Source organism: Daphnia pulicaria, chromosome 1 (genome assembly GCF_021234035.1).
Source record: "Daphnia pulicaria isolate SC F1-1A chromosome 1, SC_F0-13Bv2, whole genome shotgun sequence".
NCBI lineage: Eukaryota > Metazoa > Arthropoda > Branchiopoda > Diplostraca > Daphniidae > Daphnia > Daphnia pulicaria.
Genome location: NC_060913.1, coordinates 23685286 through 23706732, shown reverse-complemented (window position 1 = coordinate 23706732; position 21447 = coordinate 23685286). Strand labels below are relative to the sequence as shown.

At 43.7% G+C, this 21447-nt stretch overlaps 2 protein-coding genes and 22 non-coding genes across 24 annotated transcripts; 16 read left to right on the top strand and 8 right to left on the bottom strand.

Annotated features, from left to right (window-relative positions):
• Window positions 1-157: 157 nt before the first annotated feature.
• Window positions 158-1251, bottom strand: LOC124314141 (integrase/recombinase xerD homolog). The gene is made up of 2 exons (XM_046779254.1): window positions 1129-1251; window positions 158-1063 (listed from the first exon to the last, which is right to left on the bottom strand). The coding sequence occupies exons 1-2, from the start codon at window positions 1249-1251 to the stop codon at window positions 158-160; spliced, it is 1029 nt and encodes a 342-aa protein (XP_046635210.1).
• A 1139-nt stretch (window positions 1252-2390) lies between these two features.
• Trnan-guu lies at window positions 2391-2464 on the bottom strand. The gene has a single exon. It is a non-coding gene; the product is annotated as a tRNA-Asn (tRNA).
• A 105-nt stretch (window positions 2465-2569) lies between these two features.
• Trnav-cac lies at window positions 2570-2642 on the top strand. The gene has a single exon. It is a non-coding gene; the product is annotated as a tRNA-Val (tRNA).
• Window positions 2643-2879: 237 nt separating this feature from the next.
• Trnak-cuu lies at window positions 2880-2952 on the top strand. The gene has a single exon. It is a non-coding gene; the product is annotated as a tRNA-Lys (tRNA).
• A 97-nt stretch (window positions 2953-3049) lies between these two features.
• On the top strand, window positions 3050-3122 carry Trnav-aac. Its single transcript has one exon. It is a non-coding gene; the product is annotated as a tRNA-Val (tRNA).
• Window positions 3123-3637: 515 nt separating this feature from the next.
• Window positions 3638-3711, bottom strand: Trnan-guu. The gene has a single exon. It is a non-coding gene; the product is annotated as a tRNA-Asn (tRNA).
• A 105-nt stretch (window positions 3712-3816) lies between these two features.
• Window positions 3817-3889, top strand: Trnav-cac. The gene has a single exon. It is a non-coding gene; the product is annotated as a tRNA-Val (tRNA).
• Window positions 3890-4120: 231 nt separating this feature from the next.
• Window positions 4121-4193, top strand: Trnak-cuu. Its single transcript has one exon. It is a non-coding gene; the product is annotated as a tRNA-Lys (tRNA).
• A 97-nt stretch (window positions 4194-4290) lies between these two features.
• On the top strand, window positions 4291-4363 carry Trnav-aac. The gene has a single exon. It is a non-coding gene; the product is annotated as a tRNA-Val (tRNA).
• Window positions 4364-4878: 515 nt separating this feature from the next.
• On the bottom strand, window positions 4879-4952 carry Trnan-guu. The gene has a single exon. It is a non-coding gene; the product is annotated as a tRNA-Asn (tRNA).
• Window positions 4953-5057: 105 nt separating this feature from the next.
• Window positions 5058-5130, top strand: Trnav-cac. Its single transcript has one exon. It is a non-coding gene; the product is annotated as a tRNA-Val (tRNA).
• Window positions 5131-5360: 230 nt separating this feature from the next.
• Window positions 5361-5433, top strand: Trnak-cuu. Its single transcript has one exon. It is a non-coding gene; the product is annotated as a tRNA-Lys (tRNA).
• Window positions 5434-5530: 97 nt separating this feature from the next.
• Window positions 5531-5603, top strand: Trnav-aac. The gene has a single exon. It is a non-coding gene; the product is annotated as a tRNA-Val (tRNA).
• Window positions 5604-6118: 515 nt separating this feature from the next.
• Window positions 6119-6192, bottom strand: Trnan-guu. The gene has a single exon. It is a non-coding gene; the product is annotated as a tRNA-Asn (tRNA).
• A 105-nt stretch (window positions 6193-6297) lies between these two features.
• Window positions 6298-6370, top strand: Trnav-cac. Its single transcript has one exon. It is a non-coding gene; the product is annotated as a tRNA-Val (tRNA).
• A 230-nt stretch (window positions 6371-6600) lies between these two features.
• Trnak-cuu lies at window positions 6601-6673 on the top strand. The gene has a single exon. It is a non-coding gene; the product is annotated as a tRNA-Lys (tRNA).
• Window positions 6674-6770: 97 nt separating this feature from the next.
• Window positions 6771-6843, top strand: Trnav-aac. Its single transcript has one exon. It is a non-coding gene; the product is annotated as a tRNA-Val (tRNA).
• Window positions 6844-11072: 4229 nt separating this feature from the next.
• LOC124314069 (integrase/recombinase xerD homolog) lies at window positions 11073-12166 on the bottom strand. Its single transcript, XM_046779124.1, has 2 exons — window positions 12044-12166; window positions 11073-11978 (listed from the first exon to the last, which is right to left on the bottom strand). Exons 1-2 carry the CDS (start codon window positions 12164-12166, stop codon window positions 11073-11075), a joined length of 1029 nt encoding a protein of 342 aa, XP_046635080.1.
• A 1139-nt stretch (window positions 12167-13305) lies between these two features.
• On the bottom strand, window positions 13306-13379 carry Trnan-guu. Its single transcript has one exon. It is a non-coding gene; the product is annotated as a tRNA-Asn (tRNA).
• Window positions 13380-13791: 412 nt separating this feature from the next.
• Window positions 13792-13864, top strand: Trnak-cuu. The gene has a single exon. It is a non-coding gene; the product is annotated as a tRNA-Lys (tRNA).
• Window positions 13865-13961: 97 nt separating this feature from the next.
• Window positions 13962-14034, top strand: Trnav-aac. Its single transcript has one exon. It is a non-coding gene; the product is annotated as a tRNA-Val (tRNA).
• A 515-nt stretch (window positions 14035-14549) lies between these two features.
• Window positions 14550-14623, bottom strand: Trnan-guu. The gene has a single exon. It is a non-coding gene; the product is annotated as a tRNA-Asn (tRNA).
• A 105-nt stretch (window positions 14624-14728) lies between these two features.
• Trnav-cac lies at window positions 14729-14801 on the top strand. Its single transcript has one exon. It is a non-coding gene; the product is annotated as a tRNA-Val (tRNA).
• Window positions 14802-15032: 231 nt separating this feature from the next.
• On the top strand, window positions 15033-15105 carry Trnak-cuu. The gene has a single exon. It is a non-coding gene; the product is annotated as a tRNA-Lys (tRNA).
• Window positions 15106-21447: the final 6342 nt, after the last annotated feature.

The window sequence follows — 21447 nt, the reverse complement described above, 5'->3', positions numbered from 1 at the left end:
AATCCACATTCTCCATTTGCAGGGAAAACCAAATTTGAATTTCTTCAACTTTGTTTTGACTCACGTCTGTAGGACCAAACAATGTTTCGATTAAATAAATGACGAAACGGCGAATGTGACAAAGACTGCCAGTTACCTTAATTATTATTTGTACAACTCAAACTTTCTTTTGCAACAACTCCGACATAGAGAGACGACTTGGGATGGAGAGATCAACATATTTGGCGGGCATTGCATCGGAACGCCACCCTCCCAGACGTTTCAGCTGTTTGTCAGTAGCTCCATGAGCTGCTGCTGTAGTCGCTCCACCTCTCTTTCCAGAATGCTCACCGTAGAGTTTCTCGTCGTAACCCAACAAGTTCATCAACTTCTTCAGGTCAGTCAAAGCCCCACTGTATGGTACAGATTTGGCAGGATTTGGGGAATTTTTGGCAGTACACAAAGGAACGAGATAACCATCGTAGGAAAGGCCAAGGAATCGGAAATAGTTCAACGTAAGCTGAACAGGACAGCGTTTAACGTCTGGATTTGAGGCTACTACACGCTCACCACCCTCGGTATACTGGTCGTTCTTCCCACCTTTGAATAAAATCCTCAGATGGGGCGAAGGGTCCGTGACGTAGTTGACGTCTTTTCTACAAAGCTTGACGATGTCGCTAAACCTTCCGAGAGTGTGATACTCCATCGAGATCCTCCATACTGTTCTCCAGAGAACAACAGACGCCCGCAGTCCGTCTCTTCCATGTTGAGTTTGGTAGAGGTGGGCATACATCTTGTCCAGAATTTCTTCAGTAATTGGCAATTTGGCAGCACGAGTCTGTGGGTGTTCATTACGAAACCCACGAAACAAAGTGGATATTGTTTCATGAGTTGTCGGCGACGGCAGCATACGAATCCGATGCTCATTAGCAATGGCAGCACTCAGCATAACAACCTTGGAATAGGACTGGTCCCGCATCATCACGAGGGATAGACAAACGGCCAAATGCTCATGACCAACCCCAAACTCTGGTACTTGGTTTCGGCAGCAAAAATCACGCCAGATTCCGTACACGCGGTCGTACTATGGGATCGAAGGGAAGCATGTTTTCACTGGCATACCACTACAAGTAATGAACGAAGGAATACCTGCTGCTTTGTTGAGCTTCGTACGGATTTCGACAGATAATGCTGAGCGGCTTCAAGACCCAAAGACAACTCGGATTTCTGACCCTGGGCAGTTGACACGATATCTAGACTTTGGCTCTCCATTTTCTATACTACAGATTTGGACAGTACCGCTCACGAAATAACAGCAGCCGATGGTACTTTAAGACCGACGTTGCCTCGTATATGTTTTTTATTCTCATATAGGCATCATACCAAATCGATTGCCTCAATTTAGTTCCATTTGCTTGCCACTTTTATTTCAGAGGGTTACAGGCACTAATCACCTGGTATCTGGAATGAAGTGTTAGGGGTTTGTATGACCCAACCGCTTGCTTGGAACCTAATTATTTGATAGAGTATACAGTAGTATACAGTAAGGTACAGTAGTGAACGTAAGAGAAAAGTGTACTTTTCAAACGTGTTAACATTGAAAAGTGATCACTTTTCTATGAAGTGAATGGCTGTAACCATATAGTCTTATATAAGACTATCTGGCAACAGTGTTTCCAACACTGTAGCAGACAACTATTCACAAGCAAGTCCCGGCCGGGGAAACACGTGAAATTGTCCCACCCACCCACCCTCAGAAGTGCTACGCACTGAGTGTTGGAACCAGAGGGTTACAGAACCAATTCAGAGGGTTACAGGCACTAATCACCTGGTATCTGGAATGAAGTGTTAGGGGTTTGTATGACCCAACCGCTTGCTTGGAACCTAATTATTTGATAGAGTATACAGTAGTATACAGTAAGGTACAGTAGTGAACGTAAGAGAAAAGTGTACTTTTCAAACGTGTTAACATTGAAAAATGAAATCTACATTATGACAATGTGAAGATATTCGCAATGCTGTATCCGGAGGAAGTCAACAGAAAGCGGGAAATCAATGATGACTGTGGTTGTTGAAAAAGGTGCTATAACCCCGAAGAGACGTCTTCTGTAGCCAAACGTCAATGACTGTTGTTTTAGGGAAATGAGAAATGACTTGCTCTGGATGGGGAAGAATTCCATAAACACCGGAGGGGAATCTATATAGATTACACCTGAACCTGGAACAGTAGCTCCGAACAGAGGAAGAACATCATGAGCGTGCACCCTACGCTGCAAATGTTCAGTAGATTTAACAGTCATCAGTAAAAGAAGCCATATCGCGAGTGTGCGCTCTTCATTGGACGCTTTAGTTGGTTAAAGGAGTCATGAGGCGAAGAAATTGAATTAAAACAACAGTATTCATTCACCATGCGCCCCTGGGTGGGATCGAACCACCAGCCTTCCGGTTAACAGCCGAACGCGCTAGCCAATTGCGCCACAGAGGCATGGTGATTGGTTAACGACACACTCGTCAGGTTCAACAGGCAAACCAAACATTACATTTTTTTAGTGTGGCCAACGCTAATAAAATGTTGCAGAAACATTGTGGGGTTTCCATAGTGTAGAGGTTATCACGTCGGCTTCACACGCTGAAGGTCCTCAGTTCGATCCTGAGTGGAAGCATCAGTATAACGTTAGGAAAAAATAATCGTAGGAGAAAAGGAAATGAAATGGAATTAATAACTTGTAATGTATCTTATCTTAATGATTAATGACAACTAGACTAGAACAAGTAGACATCTGGAAACTACACACAGACAACCAACCAATCATAGTAAAAGTTATCTCACGGTTCCTGGAAAGGAAAAAATGTCGTCAATAAGACTTGGTTCATTACATTGGAATAGAGCGCAATGGTAAGCCTGGCTAGCTCAGTCGGTAGAGCATGAGACTCTTAATCTCAGGGTCGGGGGTTCGAGCCCCCCGTTGGGCGTCATTTATTTGCAAATAATTGCAGATGAAAGTTAGAAGTTGGGAGACGATCGTTAGAATTTTGTAATCATTCCAGAATAATTCTATAGCGGATTGTAGTTTCCATAGTGTAGTGGTTATCACGTCGGCCTAACACGCTGAAGGTCCTCAGTTCGATCCTGGTTGGAAACAGGACAATGTATTTTTAGAAAGACTATCAAAAAAGCACATTTTGGTTTTTTGAAAAAGCCAAGCATTCATGTTTCTTGTGAAAATGAAATCTACATTATGACAATGTGAAGATATTCGCAATGCTGTATCCGGAGGAAGTCAACAGAAAGCGGGAAATCAATGATGACTGTGGTTGTTGAAAAAGGTGCTATAACCCCGAAGAGACGTCTTCTGTAGCCAAACGTCAATGACTGTTGTTTTAGGGAAATGAGAAATGACTTGCTCTGGATGGGGAAGAATTCCATAAACACCGGAAGGGAATCTATATAGATTACACCTGAACCTGGAACAGTAGCTCCGAACAGAGGAAGAACATCATGAGCGTGCACCCTACGCTGCAAATGTTCAGTAGATTTAACAGTCATCAGTAAAAGAAGCCATATCGCGAGTGTGCGCTCTTCATTGGACGCTTTAGTTGGTTAAAGGAGTCATGAGGCGAAGAAATTGAATTAAAACAACAGTATTCATTCACCATGCGCCCCTGGGTGGGATCGAACCACCAGCCTTCCGGTTAACAGCCGAACGCGCTAGCCAATTGCGCCACAGAGGCATGGTAATTGGTTAACGACACACTCGTCAAGTTCAACAGGCAAACCAAACATTACATTTTTTTAGTGTGGCCAACGCTAATAAAATGTTGCAGAAACATTGTGGGGCTTCCATAGTGTAGAGGTTATCACGTCGGCTTCACACGCTGAAGGTCCTCAGTTCGATCCTGAGTGGAAGCATCAGTATAACGTTAGGAAAAAATAATCGTAGGAGAAAAGGAAATGAAATGGAATTAATAACTTGTAATGTATCTTATCTTAATGACAACTAGACTAGAAAAAGTAGACATCTGGAAAACTACACACAGACAACCAACCAATCATAGTAAAAGTTATCTCACGGTTCCTGGAAAGGAAAAAATGTCGTCAATAAGACTTGGTTCATTATATTGGAATAGAGCGCAATGGTAAGCCTGGCTAGCTCAGTCGGTAGAGCATGAGACTCTTAATCTCAGGGTCGGGGGTTCGAGCCCCCCGTTGGGCGTCATTTATTTGGAAATAATTGCAGATGAAAGTTAGAAGTTGGGAGACGATCGTTAGAATTTTGTAATCATTCCAGAATAATTCTATAGCGGATTGTAGTTTCCATAGTGTAGTGGTTATCACGTCGGCCTAACACGCTGAAGGTCCACAGTTCGATCCTGGGTGGAAACAGGACAATGTATTTTTAGAAAGACTATCAAAAAAGCACATTTTGGTTTTTTGAAAAAGCCAAGCATTCATGTTTCTTGTGAAAATGAAATCTACATTATGACAATGTGAAGATATTCGCAATGCTGTATCCAGAGGAAGTCAACAGAAAGCGGGAAATAAATGATGACTGTGGTTGTTGAAAAAGGTGCTATAACCCCGAAGAGACGTCTTCTGTAGCCAAACGTCAATGACTGTTGTTTTAGGGAAATGAGAAATGACTTGCTCTGGATGGGGAAGAATTCCATAAACACCGGAGGGGAATCTATATAGATTACACCTGAACCTGGAACAGTAGCTCCGAACAGAGGAAGAACATCATGAGCGTGCACCCTACGCTGCAAATGTTCAGTAGATTTAACAGTCATCAGTAAAAGAAGCCATATCGCGAGTGTGCGCTCTTCATTGGACGCTTTAGTTGGTTAAAGGAGTCATGAGGCGAAGAAATTGAATTAAAACAACAGTATTCATTCACCATACGCCCCTGGGTGGGATCGAACCACCAGCCTTCCGGTTAACAGCCGAACGCGCTAGCCAATTTCGCCACAGAGGCATGGTGATTGGTTAACGACACACTCGTCAAGTTCAACAGGCAAACCAAACATTACATTTTTTTAGTGTGGCCAACGCTAATAAAATGTTGCAGAAACATTTTGGGGCTTCCATAGTGTAGAGGTTATCACGTCGGCTTCACACGCTGAAGGTCCTCAGTTCGATCCTGAGTGGAAGCATCAGTATAACGTTAGGAAAAAATAATCGTAGGAGAAAAGGAAATGAAATGGAATTAATAACTTGTAATGTAACTTATCTTAATGACAACTAGACTAGAACAAGTAGACATCTGGAAACTACACACAGACAACCAACCAATCATAGTAAAAGTTATCTCACGGTTCCTGGAAAGGAAAAAATGTCGTCAATAAGACTTGGTTCATTACATTGGAATAGAGCGCAATGGTAAGCCTGGCTAGCTCAGTCGGTAGAGCATGAGATTCTTAATCTCAGGGTCGGGGGTTCGAGCCCCCCGTTGGGCGTCATTTATTTGCAAATAATTGCAGATGAAAGTTAGAAGTTGGGAGACGATCGTTAGAATTTTGTAATCATTCCAGAATAATTCTATAGCGGATTGTAGTTTCCATAGTGTAGTGGTTATCACGTCGGCCTAACACGCTGAAGGTCCACAGTTTGATCCTGGGTGGAAACAGGACAATGTATTTTTAGAAAGACTATCAAAAAAGCACATTTTGGTTTTTTGAAAAAGCCAAGCATTCATGTTTCTTGTGAAAATGAAATCTACATTATGACAATGTGAAGATATTCGCAATGCTGTATCCGGAGGAAGTCAACAGAAAGCGGGAAATCAATGATGACTGTGGTTGTTGAAAAAGGTGCTATAACCCCGAAGAGACGTCTTCTGTAGCCAAACGTCAATGACTGTTGTTTTAGGGAAATGAGAAATGACTTGCTCTGGATGGGGAAGAATTCCATAAACACCGGAGGGGAATCTATATAGATTACACCTGAACCTGGAACAGTAGCTCCGAACAGAGGAAGAACATCATGAGCGTGCACCCTACGCTGCAAATGTTCAGTAGATTTAACAGTCATCAGTAAAAGAAGCCATATCGCGAGTGTGCGCTCTTCATTGGACGCTTTAGTTGGTTAAAGGAGTCATGAGGCGAAGAAATTGAATTAAAACAACAGTATTCATTCACCATGCGCCCCTGGGTGGGATCGAACCACCAGCCTTCCGGTTAACAGCCGAACGCGCTAGCCAATTGCACCACAGAGGCATGGTGATTGATTAACGACACACTCGTCAAGTTCAACAGGCAAACCAAACATTACATTTTTTTAGTGTGGCCAACGCTAATAAAATGTTGCAGAAACATTGTGGGGCTTCCATAGTGTAGAGGTTATCACGTCGGCTTCACACGCTGAAGGTCCTCAGTTCGATCCTGAGTGGAAGCATCAGTATAACGTTAGGAAAAAATAATCGTAGGAGAAAAGGAAATGAAATGGAATTAATAACTTGTAATGTATCTTATCTTAATGACAACTAGACTAGAACAAGTAGACATCTGGAAACTACACACAGACAACCAACCAATCATAGTAAAAGTTATCTCACGGTTCCTGGAAAGGAAAAAATGTCGTCAATAAGACTTGGTTCATTACTTTGGAATAGAGCGCAATGGTAAGCCTGGCTAGCTCAGTCGGTAGAGCATGAGACTCTTAATCTCAGGGTCGGGGGTTCGAGCCCCCCGTTGGGCGTCATTTATTTGCAAATAATTGCAGATGAAAGTTAGAAGTTGGGAGACGATCGTTAGAATTTTGTAATCATTCCAGAATAATTCTATAGCGGATTGTAGTTTCCATAGTGTAGTGGTTATCACGTCGGCCTAACACGCTGAAGGTCCTCAGTTCGATCCTGGGTGGAAACAGGACAATGTATTTTTAGAAAGACTATCAAAAAAGCACATTTTGGTTTTTTGAAAAAGCCAAGCATTCATGTTTCTTGTAAAAGTGATCACTTTTCTATGAAGTGAATGGTTGTAACCATATAGTCTTATATAAGACTATCTGGCAACAGTGTTTCCAACACTGTAGCAGACAACTATTCACAAGCAAGTCCCGGCCGGGGAAACACGTGAAATTGTGTTACAGTCCTTCAATTTAGTGAAAATCAACATACTTGGATTAACTTGACATTGAATTCGAAGAAAAAGTGCTACTATGGCGAAACCCTTTTTCCCAAAGGACTGGGAAACTCTCACGGCAGAAGATCTGGCCACTGCCAGAGCTAGATTGGCGGGATTCATTGAGGCCGTTCCGGATCGTGAAAAAGTTCTCCGTGAGGTAATAAGATTTTTAAATGCAAATCGTTCACCTGGAAGAATTGTATGTCACTGACGGGACATGATAGGCTGCATGTAACCAGTCATGAGCCAATTAAAATTTATTAAAATTTTAGCCAACAACGATGACACGACGACGTGATATTTCATATTGCATGTCCCAGTCATGAGTATTGCATTGTCGTTTGTTTGGCTGCTGTATCTTTTACCTTTATTTTCAGCAACTAAGTTCAATTTAACCAACGCCGGATAGGCAAGTGGCGTCAAATAAATTCAAATTTTTTAATGTAGATCGAGAAAAGCATTACCTCTCCGCCGGTGCTTTAATTAGCCAACATGGGCCCGTTGCCGAAAAATGTCCGAACCTAACGTGCTTAACAAACGTTATGTCTGAGAAAATCGAATAATTTGTGTTTATGATTCCACTTATCCTTTCACTAATTGTGCTGCATGTAATAGACATGAGCCAAGACTCAACCGCATGTATTCAGCCATGGGTTGCAGTAATTGTAGATTACTTTGACGATGTTTTCCATCGATTCTTTTTTAACCTGTGAGCTGCATGTAATCAGACATGAGCCAGGACCGACCGCATGTATTCAGCCATGGGTTACAGTAATTGACAGATACTTCGACGTTGTTTTCAACCGATCTTTTTAAACTAAAGCTGCATGTAACCAGACATGAGCCGGGAATTAAACGCATGTACACAGCCATGGTTTGAGAGAATTACACCAACAGTCGGACTGCATGTAACCAGACATGAGCCAAGAGAGAAACACCACCGATCCAATCTCTGAGAAACGTTTCTATCCGATCATAGGATATAGCCAAGATCTTTAGTCATAAGATGCTTGTTTACTGTAAATATGGAATTCCCCAATGACAACAACTGTTATTTGTTTGTCTATTGCAGCAACTGGAAGCTACACAAAAGGCCCTGCTGCCTCTTCAAAATGGAATCCTTACATCAATAGCCTTGATTAATACAATGCCCGCCGGCGTCACGAAACAAGCAGCCATGAATACTCTTGCCGAGTTCCGAAAATCGGATGAATCCATGCGAGATCGCCTCTTTGTACTACAAGTGTGGCGCAAATACGATCAAGAAACTGCCGACAAGCTTGCACGACGAAAGGCTGGTGAGTTCCTGGACCCGGAACTGGCAAAGGTGTTGGAAGAGCGGGAGAAGAAGATGGATCGCGAGAAACGTGAACGTGAGAGAGAAAAAGAGAGACACGGCAGCCGATCAAAACGCTACAAAGGTGGCGCATCCTACCACGGCGACTACTCTTTAAGCCGATCGGATCATGGACCCTACCAATCTACCGGACGTGGTGGCCATGGACACGGTGGTGGTGGCTATGGACACGGAGGTCGAGGTGGGAACACGAGAGACGGAAAACGACCAGACAAGTCGGAATTCAAATGTCATCTCTGCGGGCAACCGGGACATTTTTTCAAACAATGTCCAAAGCAACACAAGTAAACATTCCGCTGTCTACTACTAATGAGTCAATAAACAATAAATGTGTTGTACAGGAGACTTATACGGAATTTTTTATTATTTGTGTTCAACTACTGCAGTGAACTGGTAGACACTGGTGCCTCTGACACTGGACAGCATGTTGCTGAGGCAGACAGCCCGAGGCCAGACGAGAGTTTTGCTCAACAAAAGAGCACTCCTGTGATAGAGTTCTATCCTGGTTCAATCCATTCAGAAGATGTCAGGGCTTTCTGGCAGAATGACCTACAGGCCGGTGAATGGGTTATGGACGTATTAACCCAGGGATATGTAATCCCTTTCGTTGAATCACCTCCAGCTTACGAGGAGGCCAACAACAAATCGGCTCTGCAAGATATGCCTTTTGTTATTCAAGCGGTCGCTGAACTTCAAAAACGTGGAGTTATTGAGTTCAGAGACAAGAAGCCGCTCTGCGTATCTCCTTTAACGGTATCAAAGAAATTCGGCCGAGACGGTATAACCAAAAACAGACTCTGTTGGGACGGGTCCAGATGTGTCAACTTGTATGTAAAGGAACAAAAAGTTGTGCTCTCCCATCTTCGGAGGTCGTTGGAGATAACAAGAGAAGGGGACTTCCAAGTGACGTACGATCTCAAGGCGGCCTACCATCACGTCCGGATTCACCCGTCACAAACAAAGTATTTAGGTGCTGCCATACCAAAACCAGACGGTGGTAAACAGTATTTTGTCTTCTTATACCTTCCCTTCGGACTGTCCTCAGCTGTACACTGTCTGACAAAGCTCTTCAAACCTGTGAACGCCTATATTCACGAAAAGGGGATTCGACATTCAATTTATCTGGACGACGGCAGGATCGTCGCAGAAACAAAGTGCAAAGCAGAAGATCAACGTACGTTCGTCTACAAAGTTCTAAAATCTTCGGGATGGATACTGGAAGTCGAAAAATCCGACAAAGACGGAGATGCTAACCAGTCCAAGGAATACCTCGGATTCATTATCGACACTGCCAGCATGACAGTCCGTCTTCAGGAAGCCAAGAAACAACGCATACTACAACAAGTTTCGGAGACGATCTCACACGGATCAAAATCGTTTCCAGCCAAAGAATTAGCCGGAACTATCGGGAAAATAGTAGCAACGGAACCGGCACTAGGGCCGATAGTTGTAATAGCAGCCAGGGCTTCTTACGCAGTTTTAGAGGAGGCCACACAACGGAGAGGATGGAATTCGTCGTTGGTGATGAGTAAAGAAGCTCAAGACGGCTTACAATTCTTCGTCGACAATTGCTCAGAATTTGACAATTCCCCCATTCGATCGGCGGCTACTGAAATTTCTGTCCTGTCCATCATCGGACCGCCCAGTTCATTCATGAAATCTAGTTTCGTCGCTAATCATGTGCGTGCAAACGAAGAAAAAATCTGGGCCAGCGACGCGTCCGGATATGCAACCTGTGCCTACTCAATTAAAGGAGATCACCTTTATTTCCGTGGAATTTTAAACGAAGACGAAAGAATGTTGTCTTCCGGTCACCGAGAACTACTGGCTGTCGCAAAAACAATGGAATATTATGAACAAACAGGCACGTTCACCACCAAGGCCACCAACATCTATTGGCTCACTGGCAGCCAAAACTTGGTGACTTTTTTGACAAAAGGATCGGGAAAACGTCACATCCAAAAGGATGTTTTTCAAATAATGATTCGTTGCAAGAGACTTAACACCAGAATTATCCCAATCCATCTACTACGAGACGACCCCCGAATTAAGATAGCAGACGATGGTTAAAAGACGACTGACACGGACAATTGGCAAGTCGATGACCAAACTTTCCAAAGGAACAGGACAAGATTTAAATTCACCATCGATCTATTCGCTTCCGACCGCAATTCAAAATGCCAACGTTTCTATTCCAATTTCTTTTGCCCTGGTACGTCAGGCATTGACGCTTTTTCCCATTCGTGGGATGACGAAGTGGCTTGGATCTGTCCACCAATACAGGAGATCATCAGAATTGTTAGACGATTAAAGACTTCAAGAACTACTGGAATTTTGTTCGTACCGAAATGGAAAACGGCGGATTACTGGGTGGAAATCTTTAACAATGAAGGCAGACTTCTGTGGCCTTTTAACTACATGGAAACCTGTAGGCCTTTCATCATTCAAGGAACTTACAATCCACATTCTCCATTTGCAGGGAAAACCAAATTTGAATTTCTTCAACTTTGTTTTGACTCACGTCTGTAGGACCAAACAATGTTTCGATTAAATAAATGACGAAACGGCGAATGTGACAAAGACTGCCAGTTACCTTAATTATTATTTGTACAACTCAAACTTTCTTTTGCAACAACTCCGACATAGAGAGACGACTTGGGATGGAGAGATCAACATATTTGGCGGGCATTGCATCGGAACGCCACCCTCCCAGACGTTTCAGCTGTTTGTCAGTAGCTCCATGAGCTGCTGCTGTAGTCGCTCCACCTCTCTTTCCAGAATGCTCACCGTAGAGTTTCTCGTCGTAACCCAACAAGTTCATCAACTTCTTCAGGTCAGTCAAAGCCCCACTGTATGGTACAGATTTGGCAGGATTTGGGGAATTTTTGGCAGTACACAAAGGAACGAGATAACCATCGTAGGAAAGGCCAAGGAATCGGAAATAGTTCAACGTAAGCTGAACAGGACAGCGTTTAACGTCTGGATTTGAGGCTACTACACGCTCACCACCCTCGGTATACTGGTCGTTCTTCCCACCTTTGAATAAAATCCTCAGATGGGGCGAAGGGTCCGTGACGTAGTTGACGTCTTTTCTACAAAGCTTGACGATGTCGCTAAACCTTCCGAGAGTGTGATACTCCATCGAGATCCTCCATACTGTTCTCCAGAGAACAACAGACGCCCGCAGTCCGTCTCTTCCATGTTGAGTTTGGTAGAGGTGGGCATACATCTTGTCCAGAATTTCTTCAGTAATTGGCAATTTGGCAGCACGAGTCTGTGGGTGTTCATTACGAAACCCACGAAACAAAGTGGATATTGTTTCATGAGTTGTCGGCGACGGCAGCATACGAATCCGATGCTCATTAGCAATGGCAGCACTCAGCATAACAACCTTGGAATAGGACTGGTCCCGCATCATCACGAGGGATAGACAAGCGGCCAAATGCTCATGACCAACCCCAAACTCTGGTACTTGGTTTCGGCAGCAAAAATCACGCCAGATTCCGTACACGCGGTCGTACTATGGGATCGAAGGGAAGCATGTTTTCACTGGCATACCACTACAAGTAATGAACGAAGGAATACCTGCTGCTTTGTTGAGCTTCGTACGGATTTCGACAGATAATGCTGAGCGGCTTCAAGACCCAAAGACAACTCGGATTTCTGACCCTGGGCAGTTGACACGATATCTAGACTTTGGCTCTCCATTTTCTATACTACAGATTTGGACAGTACCGCTCACGAAATAACAGCAGCCGATGGTACTTTAAGACCGACGTTGCCTCGTATATGTTTTTTATTCTCATATAGGCATCATACCAAATCGATTGCCTCAATTTAGTTCCATTTGCTTGCCACTTTTATTTCAGAGGGTTACAGGCACTAATCACCTGGTATCTGGAATGAAGTGTTAGGGGTTTGTATGACCCAACCGCTTGCTTGGAACCTAATTATTTGATAGAGTATACAGTAGTATACAGTAAGGTACAGTAGTGAACGTAAGAGAAAAGTGTACTTTTCAAACGTGTTAACATTGAAAAGTGATCACTTTTCTATGAAGTGAATGGCTGTAACCATATAGTCTTATATAAGACTATCTGGCAACAGTGTTTCCAACACTGTAGCAGACAACTATTCACAAGCAAGTCCCGGCCGGGGAAACACGTGAAATTGTCCCACCCACCCACCCTCAGAAGTGCTACGCACTGAGTGTTGGAACCAGAGGGTTACAGAACCAATTCAGAGGGTTACAGGCACTAATCACCTGGTATCTGGAATGAAGTGTTAGGGGTTTGTATGACCCAACCGCTTGCTTGGAACCTAATTATTTGATAGAGTATACAGTAGTATACAGTAAGGTACAGTAGTGAACGTAAGAGAAAAGTGTACTTTTCAAACGTGTTAACATTGAAAAATGAAATCTACATTATGACAATGTGAAGATATTCGCAATGCTGTATCCGGAGGAAGTCAACAGAAAGCGGGAAATCAATGATGACTGTGGTTGTTGAAAAAGGTGCTATAACCCCGAAGAGACGTCTTCTGTAGCCAAACGTCAATGACTGTTGTTTTAGGGAAATGAGAAATGACTTGCTCTGGATGGGGAAGAATTCCATAAACACCGGAGGGGAATCTATATAGATTACACCTGAACCTGGAACAGTAGCTCCGAACAGAGGAAGAACATCATGAGCGTGCACCCTACGCTGCAAATGTTCAGTAGATTTAACAGTCATCAGTAAAAGAAGCCATATCGCGAGTGTGCGCTCTTCATTGGACGCTTTAGTTGGTTAAAGGAGTCATGAGGCGAAGAAATTGAATTAAAACAATAGTATTCATTCACCATGCGCCCCTGGGTGGGATCGAACCACCAGCCTTCCGGTTAACAGCCGAACGCGCTAGCCAATTGCGCCACAGAGGCATGGTGATTGGTTAACGACACACTCGTCAAGTTCAACAGGCAAACCAAACATTACATTTTTTTAGTGTGGCCAACGCTAATAAAATGTTGCAGAAACATTGTGGGGCTTCCATAGTGTAGAGGTTATCACGTCGGCTTCACACGCTGAAGGTCCTCAGTTCGATCCTGGATGAGTGGAAGCATCAGTATAACGTTAGGAAAAAATAATCGTAGGAGAAAAGGAAATGAAATGGAATTATTAACTTGTAATGTATCTTATCTTAATGACAACTAGACTAGAACAAGTAGACATCTGGAAACTACACACAGACAACCAACCAATCATAGTAAAAGTTATCTCACGGTTCCTGGAAAGGAAAAAATGTCGTCAATAAGACTTGGTTCATTACATTGGAATAGAGCGCAATGGTAAGCCTGGCTAGCTCAGTCGGTAGAGCATGAGACTCTTAATCTCAGGGTCGGGGGTTCGAGCCCCCCGTTGGGCGTCATTTATTTGCAAATAATTGCAGATGAAAGTTAGAAGTTGGGAGACGATCGTTAGAATTTTGTAATCATTCCAGAATAATTCTATAGCGGATTGTAGTTTTCATAGTGTAGTGGTTATCACGTCGGCCTAACACGCTGAAGGTCCTCAGTTCGATCCTGGGTGGAAACAGGACAATGTATTTTTAGAAAGACTATCAAAAAAGCACATTTTGGTTTTTTGAAAAAGCCAAGCATTCATGTTTCTTGTGAAAATGAAATCTACATTATGACAATGTGAAGATATTCGCAATGCTGTATCCGGAGGAAGTCAACAGAAAGCGGGAAATCAATGATGACTGTGGTTGTTGAAAAAGGTGCTATAACCCCGAAGAGACGTCTTCTGTAGCCAAACGTCAATGACTGTTGTTTTAGGGAAATGAGAAATGACTTGCTCTGGATGGGGAAGAATTCCATAAACACCGGAGGGGAATCTATATAGATTACACCTGAACCTGGAACAGTAGCTCCGAACAGAGGAAGAACATCATGAGCGTGCACCCTACGCTGCAAATGTTCAGTAGATTTAACAGTCATCAGTAAAAGAAGCCATATCGCGAGTGTGCGCTCTTCATTGGACGCTTTAGTTGGTTAAAGGAGTCATGAGGCGAAGAAATTGAATTAAAACAACAGAATTCATTCACCATGCGCCCCTGGGTGGGATCGAACCACCAGCCTTCCGGTTAACAGCCGAACGCGCTAGCCAATTGCGCCACAGAGGCATGGTGATTGGTTAACGACACACTCGTCAAGTTCAACAGGCAAACCAAACATTACATTTTTTTAGTGTGGCCAACGCTAATAAAATGTTGCAGAAACATTGTGGGGCTTCCATAGTGTAGAGGTTATCACGTCGGCTTCACACGCTGAAGGTCCTCAGTTCGATCCTGAGTGGAAGCATCAGTATAACGTTAGGAAAAAATAATCGTGGGAGAAAAGGAAATGAAATGGAATTAATAACTTGTAATGTATCTTATCTTAATGACAACTAGACTAGAACAAGTAGACATCTGGAAAACTACACACAGACAACCAACCAATCATAGTAAAAGTTATCTCACGGTTCCTGGAAAGGAAAAAATGTCGTCAATAAGACTTGGTTCATTATATTGGAATAGAGCGCAATGGTAAGCCTGGCTAGCTCAGTCGGTAGAGCATGAGACTCTTAATCTCAGGGTCGGGGGTTCGAGCCCCCCGTTGGGCGTCATTTATTTGGAAATAACTAGTATACCTAGGCCCGTCCAAGGACGGCGAACCACCTTGCTAGACGCAATCACCCAAGCGCACAGCACAGCACACATGCAGCAAAACGCCACTCGTATAATCCCACTGGCCAATTCCTTACTGCCCGGGACTTTTTTTTTCATCCATTTATGGACTTTTACATCTTCCACCGTGAGCCAGTCGGTCTTTTGGGTTTTGTTTGTGGACTTGTTTTTTTTCGTTGCAACCAAGTATCGGTTGAGTTTTGGTTTTATTTGGGGACTTTTATTTTTCATAGTCTGGTTGTATTGTATTTGACACATTTCCCACGTTCTCGAGTTTCGGTGAGGTTTTCCACGGTTTTTTGTATCTTGAACACATTTGGCACGTCAACGTCCCACCTTGATGCTCCCCTCCTTCTTCCTCTCCTTCCCCATCTTCCCGTCTCACTTTCTCCCCTTCCACTTTATTTCTTCCCACTTTTTCCTCTCTTCCTCCCCTCTCTCATCCTTCCCCCTCTCTATCTCCCCTCCCTTACCATCCTCTCCCTCACCATCCCCTCCCTCACCATCCCCTCCCTCACCATCCTCTCCCTCACCATCCCCTCCCTCACCATCCCCTCCCTCACCATCCCCTCCCTCACCATCCCCACCCTCGTCTTCCCTTCTCTGCACACTCTTCCCTATTGCTACCCTTCCCCTTAGACTCACATGTATCTCGTACTTATCTCGATGAGGGCTTGAACAACGGGCCGTTGTATCCTGGTTCCAATGCTCTAACCACTGAGCTGTTGAGTTGTATTATCAGTTAAACAGGGAGAAAAGTCATCAGTCACTTAAGTCAATTCGGATTTGCTCTAAATACCAATAAATATTAATCGCACGACGTAATTCTTTGGCCCGTAATGTATTTGCTCCTATCTTTTAATGTTACAAAACTCTGCTTTGCGTATAAAATTCGAATAACCACTTCAGAAGTAATAGTCAAATATATGATTGGTGGTGTATTGGTTAGAGTGTTCGCATAGCATATATATGTCTTTAGGTTCAATACTCATAAATTGTTAAAATAAAAATTGACAAAATGTTTGAAATAATTTACTTGGCTTTCAATCTGAATTCCTGATAATTTCCTTTTTTCGTCTATACCTTCCTCATTGCCGGTTTGAACAACAGCCCATCGTATCTTGAGTCCTGTTCTCTAACCACATAGCTATTGAGAGGAAGTGGTGTACTTTCTTGGGAGGAAGTCATCTACATATATGAGGCAACATCGATAGTGAACAGTTGCATTTTCAATAAATTGGTAGAATAATTCATCACCCGAAGTTAGCGAATTAGTTGCTATGTTTCACCCAACGTGTTTTGTAGGACACTTAAAATTTCCTGCCCGTTTTTTAACAGTTTAAAAGATTTAATTTCCTGCCCGTGGACAAATCATTTGCCAGTTAAACCAATGTCATTGAATCTCCGATACCTTGTGTTTGACCCGAAAAATTCCCTCGAATTCCTTCACCACGAGCTCTCGCGGCCGCGGGGGTGCCCCTTCGGGGGCCCCACCCCCGCGGGCTCGAGTCGCGGTGAAGGTATCCTCGGTTTTTGGTACCTTGAAAACGTTTCGCCCGTCGAACTCAGTTACGCATTTACCAGTTAAACCACTGCCATTAGATATCTCATATATCCACTCATGACCTAGCGTATTCTGAAGGAATTTTAAAATTTCCTGCCCGTTAAGCGTGAGCCTGCGCTTAAATTTCCTGCCTGTGGACAAATCATTTGCCAGTTAAACCATTGTCATTGAATGTCTGATACCTTATGTTTGACCCAAAAAATTCCCTCGAATTCCTTCACCACGAGCTCTCGCGGCCGCGGGGGTGCCCCTTCGGGGGCCCCGCCCCCGCGGGCTCGAGTCGCGGTGAAGGTATCCTCGGTTTATTGTACCTTGAACACGTTTCGCCCGTTGAAGGCATTCTCACTTTTTTACAACTATTCTTTGTAACTACTTGTTAAGCGTGAGCCAAATCAGGAAAGTTAATCATCCCACGTGACTCTTAGCCCGTCGTGATTAACTTTCGTTGAATTATTTTCAGCCCGTCGTGAGCGAAATAGGGTGAATTCTTTTCAGCTCGTCGTGAGCAACTTAGGGTGAATTCTTTTCAGCCCGTCGTGAGCGAAAAAGAGTGAATAATGTTTGAAAATTCTCTTAAATGAGCTCAGATATGAATATCAATTGGTGGTCAAGTGGTTAGCGAGTTCGCTTACCATGCGTGAGTTTTCAGGTTTAAATCCCGATAGACACCAATTTCTAAATTGAAGAAATTGAACATTGTAAAATAACAATTAATAACAGCGCATTGACCCGGGATCGAACCGCGGACCCTCTCGCTTCGTAGTCGGGCACGCTATCCAATATACCATTAGAGGGACGGAATCAATAAAGGGAAATGGATCTATAAATATGTCGTAGAGACACGGTGCATCGCATCGCGCTCACCTATGCGTCATAAGCGACGTGACGCGAGACGCAGATATGTTTGAAACAATTTGTCAATAAGATCAATGAAAAAACATCACTTGGTGGTCAAGTGGTTAGCATGTTCGCTTACCATGCGTGAGTATTCGGGTTCAAATCCCGATAGGCCCTCCAATTTCTGCAAATTGAATATTGCATATTAATAAATAATAATAGCGCCTGGATCCGGGATCGAACCTCAGACATCTGGTATGATAGCCGAGCACTCTAACCAATACACCATGAGAAGGATGGAGTTCATCAGAGGAAATTGGATGTAAAAATATGTCGTACAGATACGGTGCGTCACGTCGCGCTCACCTGTGTGACGCAAGAGCTACGCGACGTGTGTAACACTACTCTTAAATGAGCCCAGTGAATAACATCAATTGGTGGTCAAGTGGTTAGCGTGTTCGCTTACCATGCGTGAGTTTTCAGGTTCAAATCCCGATAGACACCAACTTCTAAATTGAAAAAATTGTACATTGTAAATTAACAATTCATAACAGCGCAATGTACCGGGATCGAACCTCGGACCTCTCGCATGGTAGCAGTGCACGCTAACCAATACACCATTAGAAAGATGGAATACTATAGAGGAAATTGGATGTAAAAATACATGTCCAAGACAAACGGCGCGCGCCGCGCACGAAACACTGGAAGGGCAACAACAAACAACCATCAGTCCAAATTCCAACTCGATATGAATATCAGTTCTGATAGTGTAGTGGTTAGAGTGTGTGCGACAATGCCATCCTTATCGGATGTGCGGCGGAAGCACCTCTCCGACCATGGTTCAAACCCCAAGTAGTACACTCGAATCTAATAGAGGACATCGACATATAACCGATGGAAAAAAACCTACCCGACTACTAACAAATTCTACCCCCCTCTCCCCCCCCCCTGTCCCAATAAAAAAAAAAAAAAAAAAAAAAAAACCCACACGGTTCGAGCCCGTGTGTGTGTGTGTGTGGCGAGAAGGGCGCGCGCAAACGGACAAACGGTGAGGAATGCTGACGTGTGTATCGCCTCGCTTACTCAATTCGAAACTTTCGCCACTGGTTGCGTCTCGCCGATACAGACAAACGACTCTGGACCTCGGTTGGGACAAACAAACAAACAAACAAACAAACAGACAGATCCACAGACACGCCAAGGTCACCTACCCACGCCCGCGGTTTATAGAGCAGTAGACACGCCAAGGTCACCTACCCACGCCCGCGGTTTATAGAGCAGTAGACTAGTATACCTAGGCCCGTCCAAGGACGGCGAACCACCTTGCTAGACGCAATCACCCAAGCGCACAGCACAGCACACATGGAGCAAAACGCCACTCGTATAATCCCACTGCCCAATTTCTTACTGTCCGGGACTTGTTTTTTCATCCATTTATGGACTTTTACATCTTTCACCGTGAGCCAGCCGGTCTTTTGGGTTTTGTTTGTGGACTTGTTTTTTTCGTTGCAACCAAGTATCGGTGGCATTTGGATTTATTTTGGGACTTGTATTTTTCAGAGTTTAGTTAAATTGGCTTTGACACATTTCCTCGGATTTTTTCACCGCGAGCTTACGCGGCTGCGGGGGTGGCACTTCGGGGGCCCACCTTCAAGGGCTTGAGTCGCGGTCAAGGTATCTACGGTGTTTTGTAACTTGTTCACGTTTGACTCGTCGACCTCCCCACTCTTATCCTCCCCTCCTTCTCCCTATCTTTCCTCATCCTCATCCCTCCCACTTTCTCCCCTTCCAGTTTCTCCCCTCCTACTCCCCACTCCCATCCTCCCCCTCTCTATCTCCCCACCCCTCACCATCCCCTCCTTGCACACTCCTCCCTCATGTAACCCTTCTCCTTAGACTCACATGTATCTCGTACTTATCTCGATGAGGGCTTGAACAACGGGCCGTTGTATCCTGGATCCAATGCTCTAACCACTGAGCTGTTGAGTTGTATTATCAGTTAAACAGGGGGAAAAGTCATCAGCCACTTAAGTCAATTCGGATTTGCTCTAAATACCAATAAATATTAATCGCACGACGTAATTCTTTGGCCCGTAATGTATTTGCTCCTGTCTTTTAATGTAAGTTACAAAACTTGCTTTGCGTATAAAATTCGAATAACCACTTGAGAGGTAATAGTGAAATATATGATTGGTGGTGTATTGGTTACAGTGTTCGCATAGCACATTTGTGTCTTTAGGTTCAATACCCATAAATTATTAAAATAAAAATTGATAATAATTGACAAATTGTTTGAAATAATTTACTTGGCTTTCAATCTGAATACCTCATAATTTCCTGTTTTCGTCTATACATTCCTCATTGCCGGTTTGAACAACAGCCCATCGTTTCTTGAGTCCTGTTCTCTAACCACATAGCTATTGAGAATTATTGAAGTAATTTCTTGGGAGGAAGTCATCGACATATATGAGGCAACATCGATAGTGAACAGTTGCGTTTGCAATAAATTCGTAGAATAATTCATCACCCCTCGTTAGCGAATTAGTTGCAATTACTCATGGCCCAACGTAAACAAATTTGTAGATATTATGTTTCACCCAACGTGTTCTGTAGAACACTTAAAATTTCCTGCCCGTTTTTTAACAGTTTAAAAGATTTAATTTCCTGCCCGTGGACAAATCATTTGCCAGTTTAACCAATGTCATTGAATCTCCGATACCTTGTGTTTGACCCGAAAAATTCACTCGAATTCCTTCACCACGAGCTCTCGCGGCCGCGGGGGTGCCCCTTCGGGGGCCCACCCCCGCGGGCTCGAGTCGCGGTGAAGGTATCCTCGGTTTTTGGTACCTTGAAAACGTTTCGCCCGTCGAACTCAGTTACGCATTTACCAGTTAAACCACTGCCATTAGATTTCTCATATATCAACTCATGGCACAGCGTATTTTGAAGGAATTTCAAAATTTCCTACCCGTTAAGCGTGAGCTTGCGCTTAAATTTCCTGCCCGTGGACAAATCATTTGCCAGTTAAACCATTGTCATTGAATGTCTGATACCTTATGTTTCACCCGAAAAATTCCCTCGAATTCGTTCAACACGAGCTCTCGCGGCCGCGGGGGTGCCCCTTCGGGGGCCCCACCCCCGCGGGCTCGAGTCGCGGTGAAGGTGTCCTCGGTTTTTTGTACCTTGAACACGTTTCGCCCGTCGAACGTATTCTCACTTTTTTACAACTATTCTTTGTAGCTGCTTGTTAAGCGTGAGCCAAATCAAGAAAGTTAATCTTCCCACGTAACTTTTAGCCCGTCATGATTGACTTTTGTTGAATTATTTTCAGCCCGTCGTGAAAAAATAAGGGTGAATTCTTTTCAGCCCGTCGTGAGCGGAATAGGGTGAATAATTTTAAGTTCGGCGTGAGCAACGTAGGGTGAATTATTTTCAGCCCGTCGTGAGCGAAATAGAATGAATTATTTTCAGCCCGTCGTGAGCGAAATAGATTGAATAATTTTCAGCCCGTCGTGAGCGAAATAGAGTGAATTATTTGCAGCCCGTCATGAGCAAATAGGGTGAATTATTTGCAGCCCGTCGTGACAGAAATAGGGCGAATTATTTTCAGCCCGTCGTGAGCAAAGAATGGTGAATAATTTTCAGCTCGGCGTGAGCAACATAGATTGACCACTATTCAATGAGATCAATATTCAATATCAATTGGTGGCCATGCGGTTAGAGAGTTCGCTTATTATGTGTAAGTACTCGGGTTCAATTCCCGTTAGAAGTCAATTTCTAAATTGATAATTGAATTTCTGTTTCTTAATTCGTAATTCGTAATAATACAACATATTGCCCGTGATCGAACCTCGAACCTCGAACCTCACGCACGGTA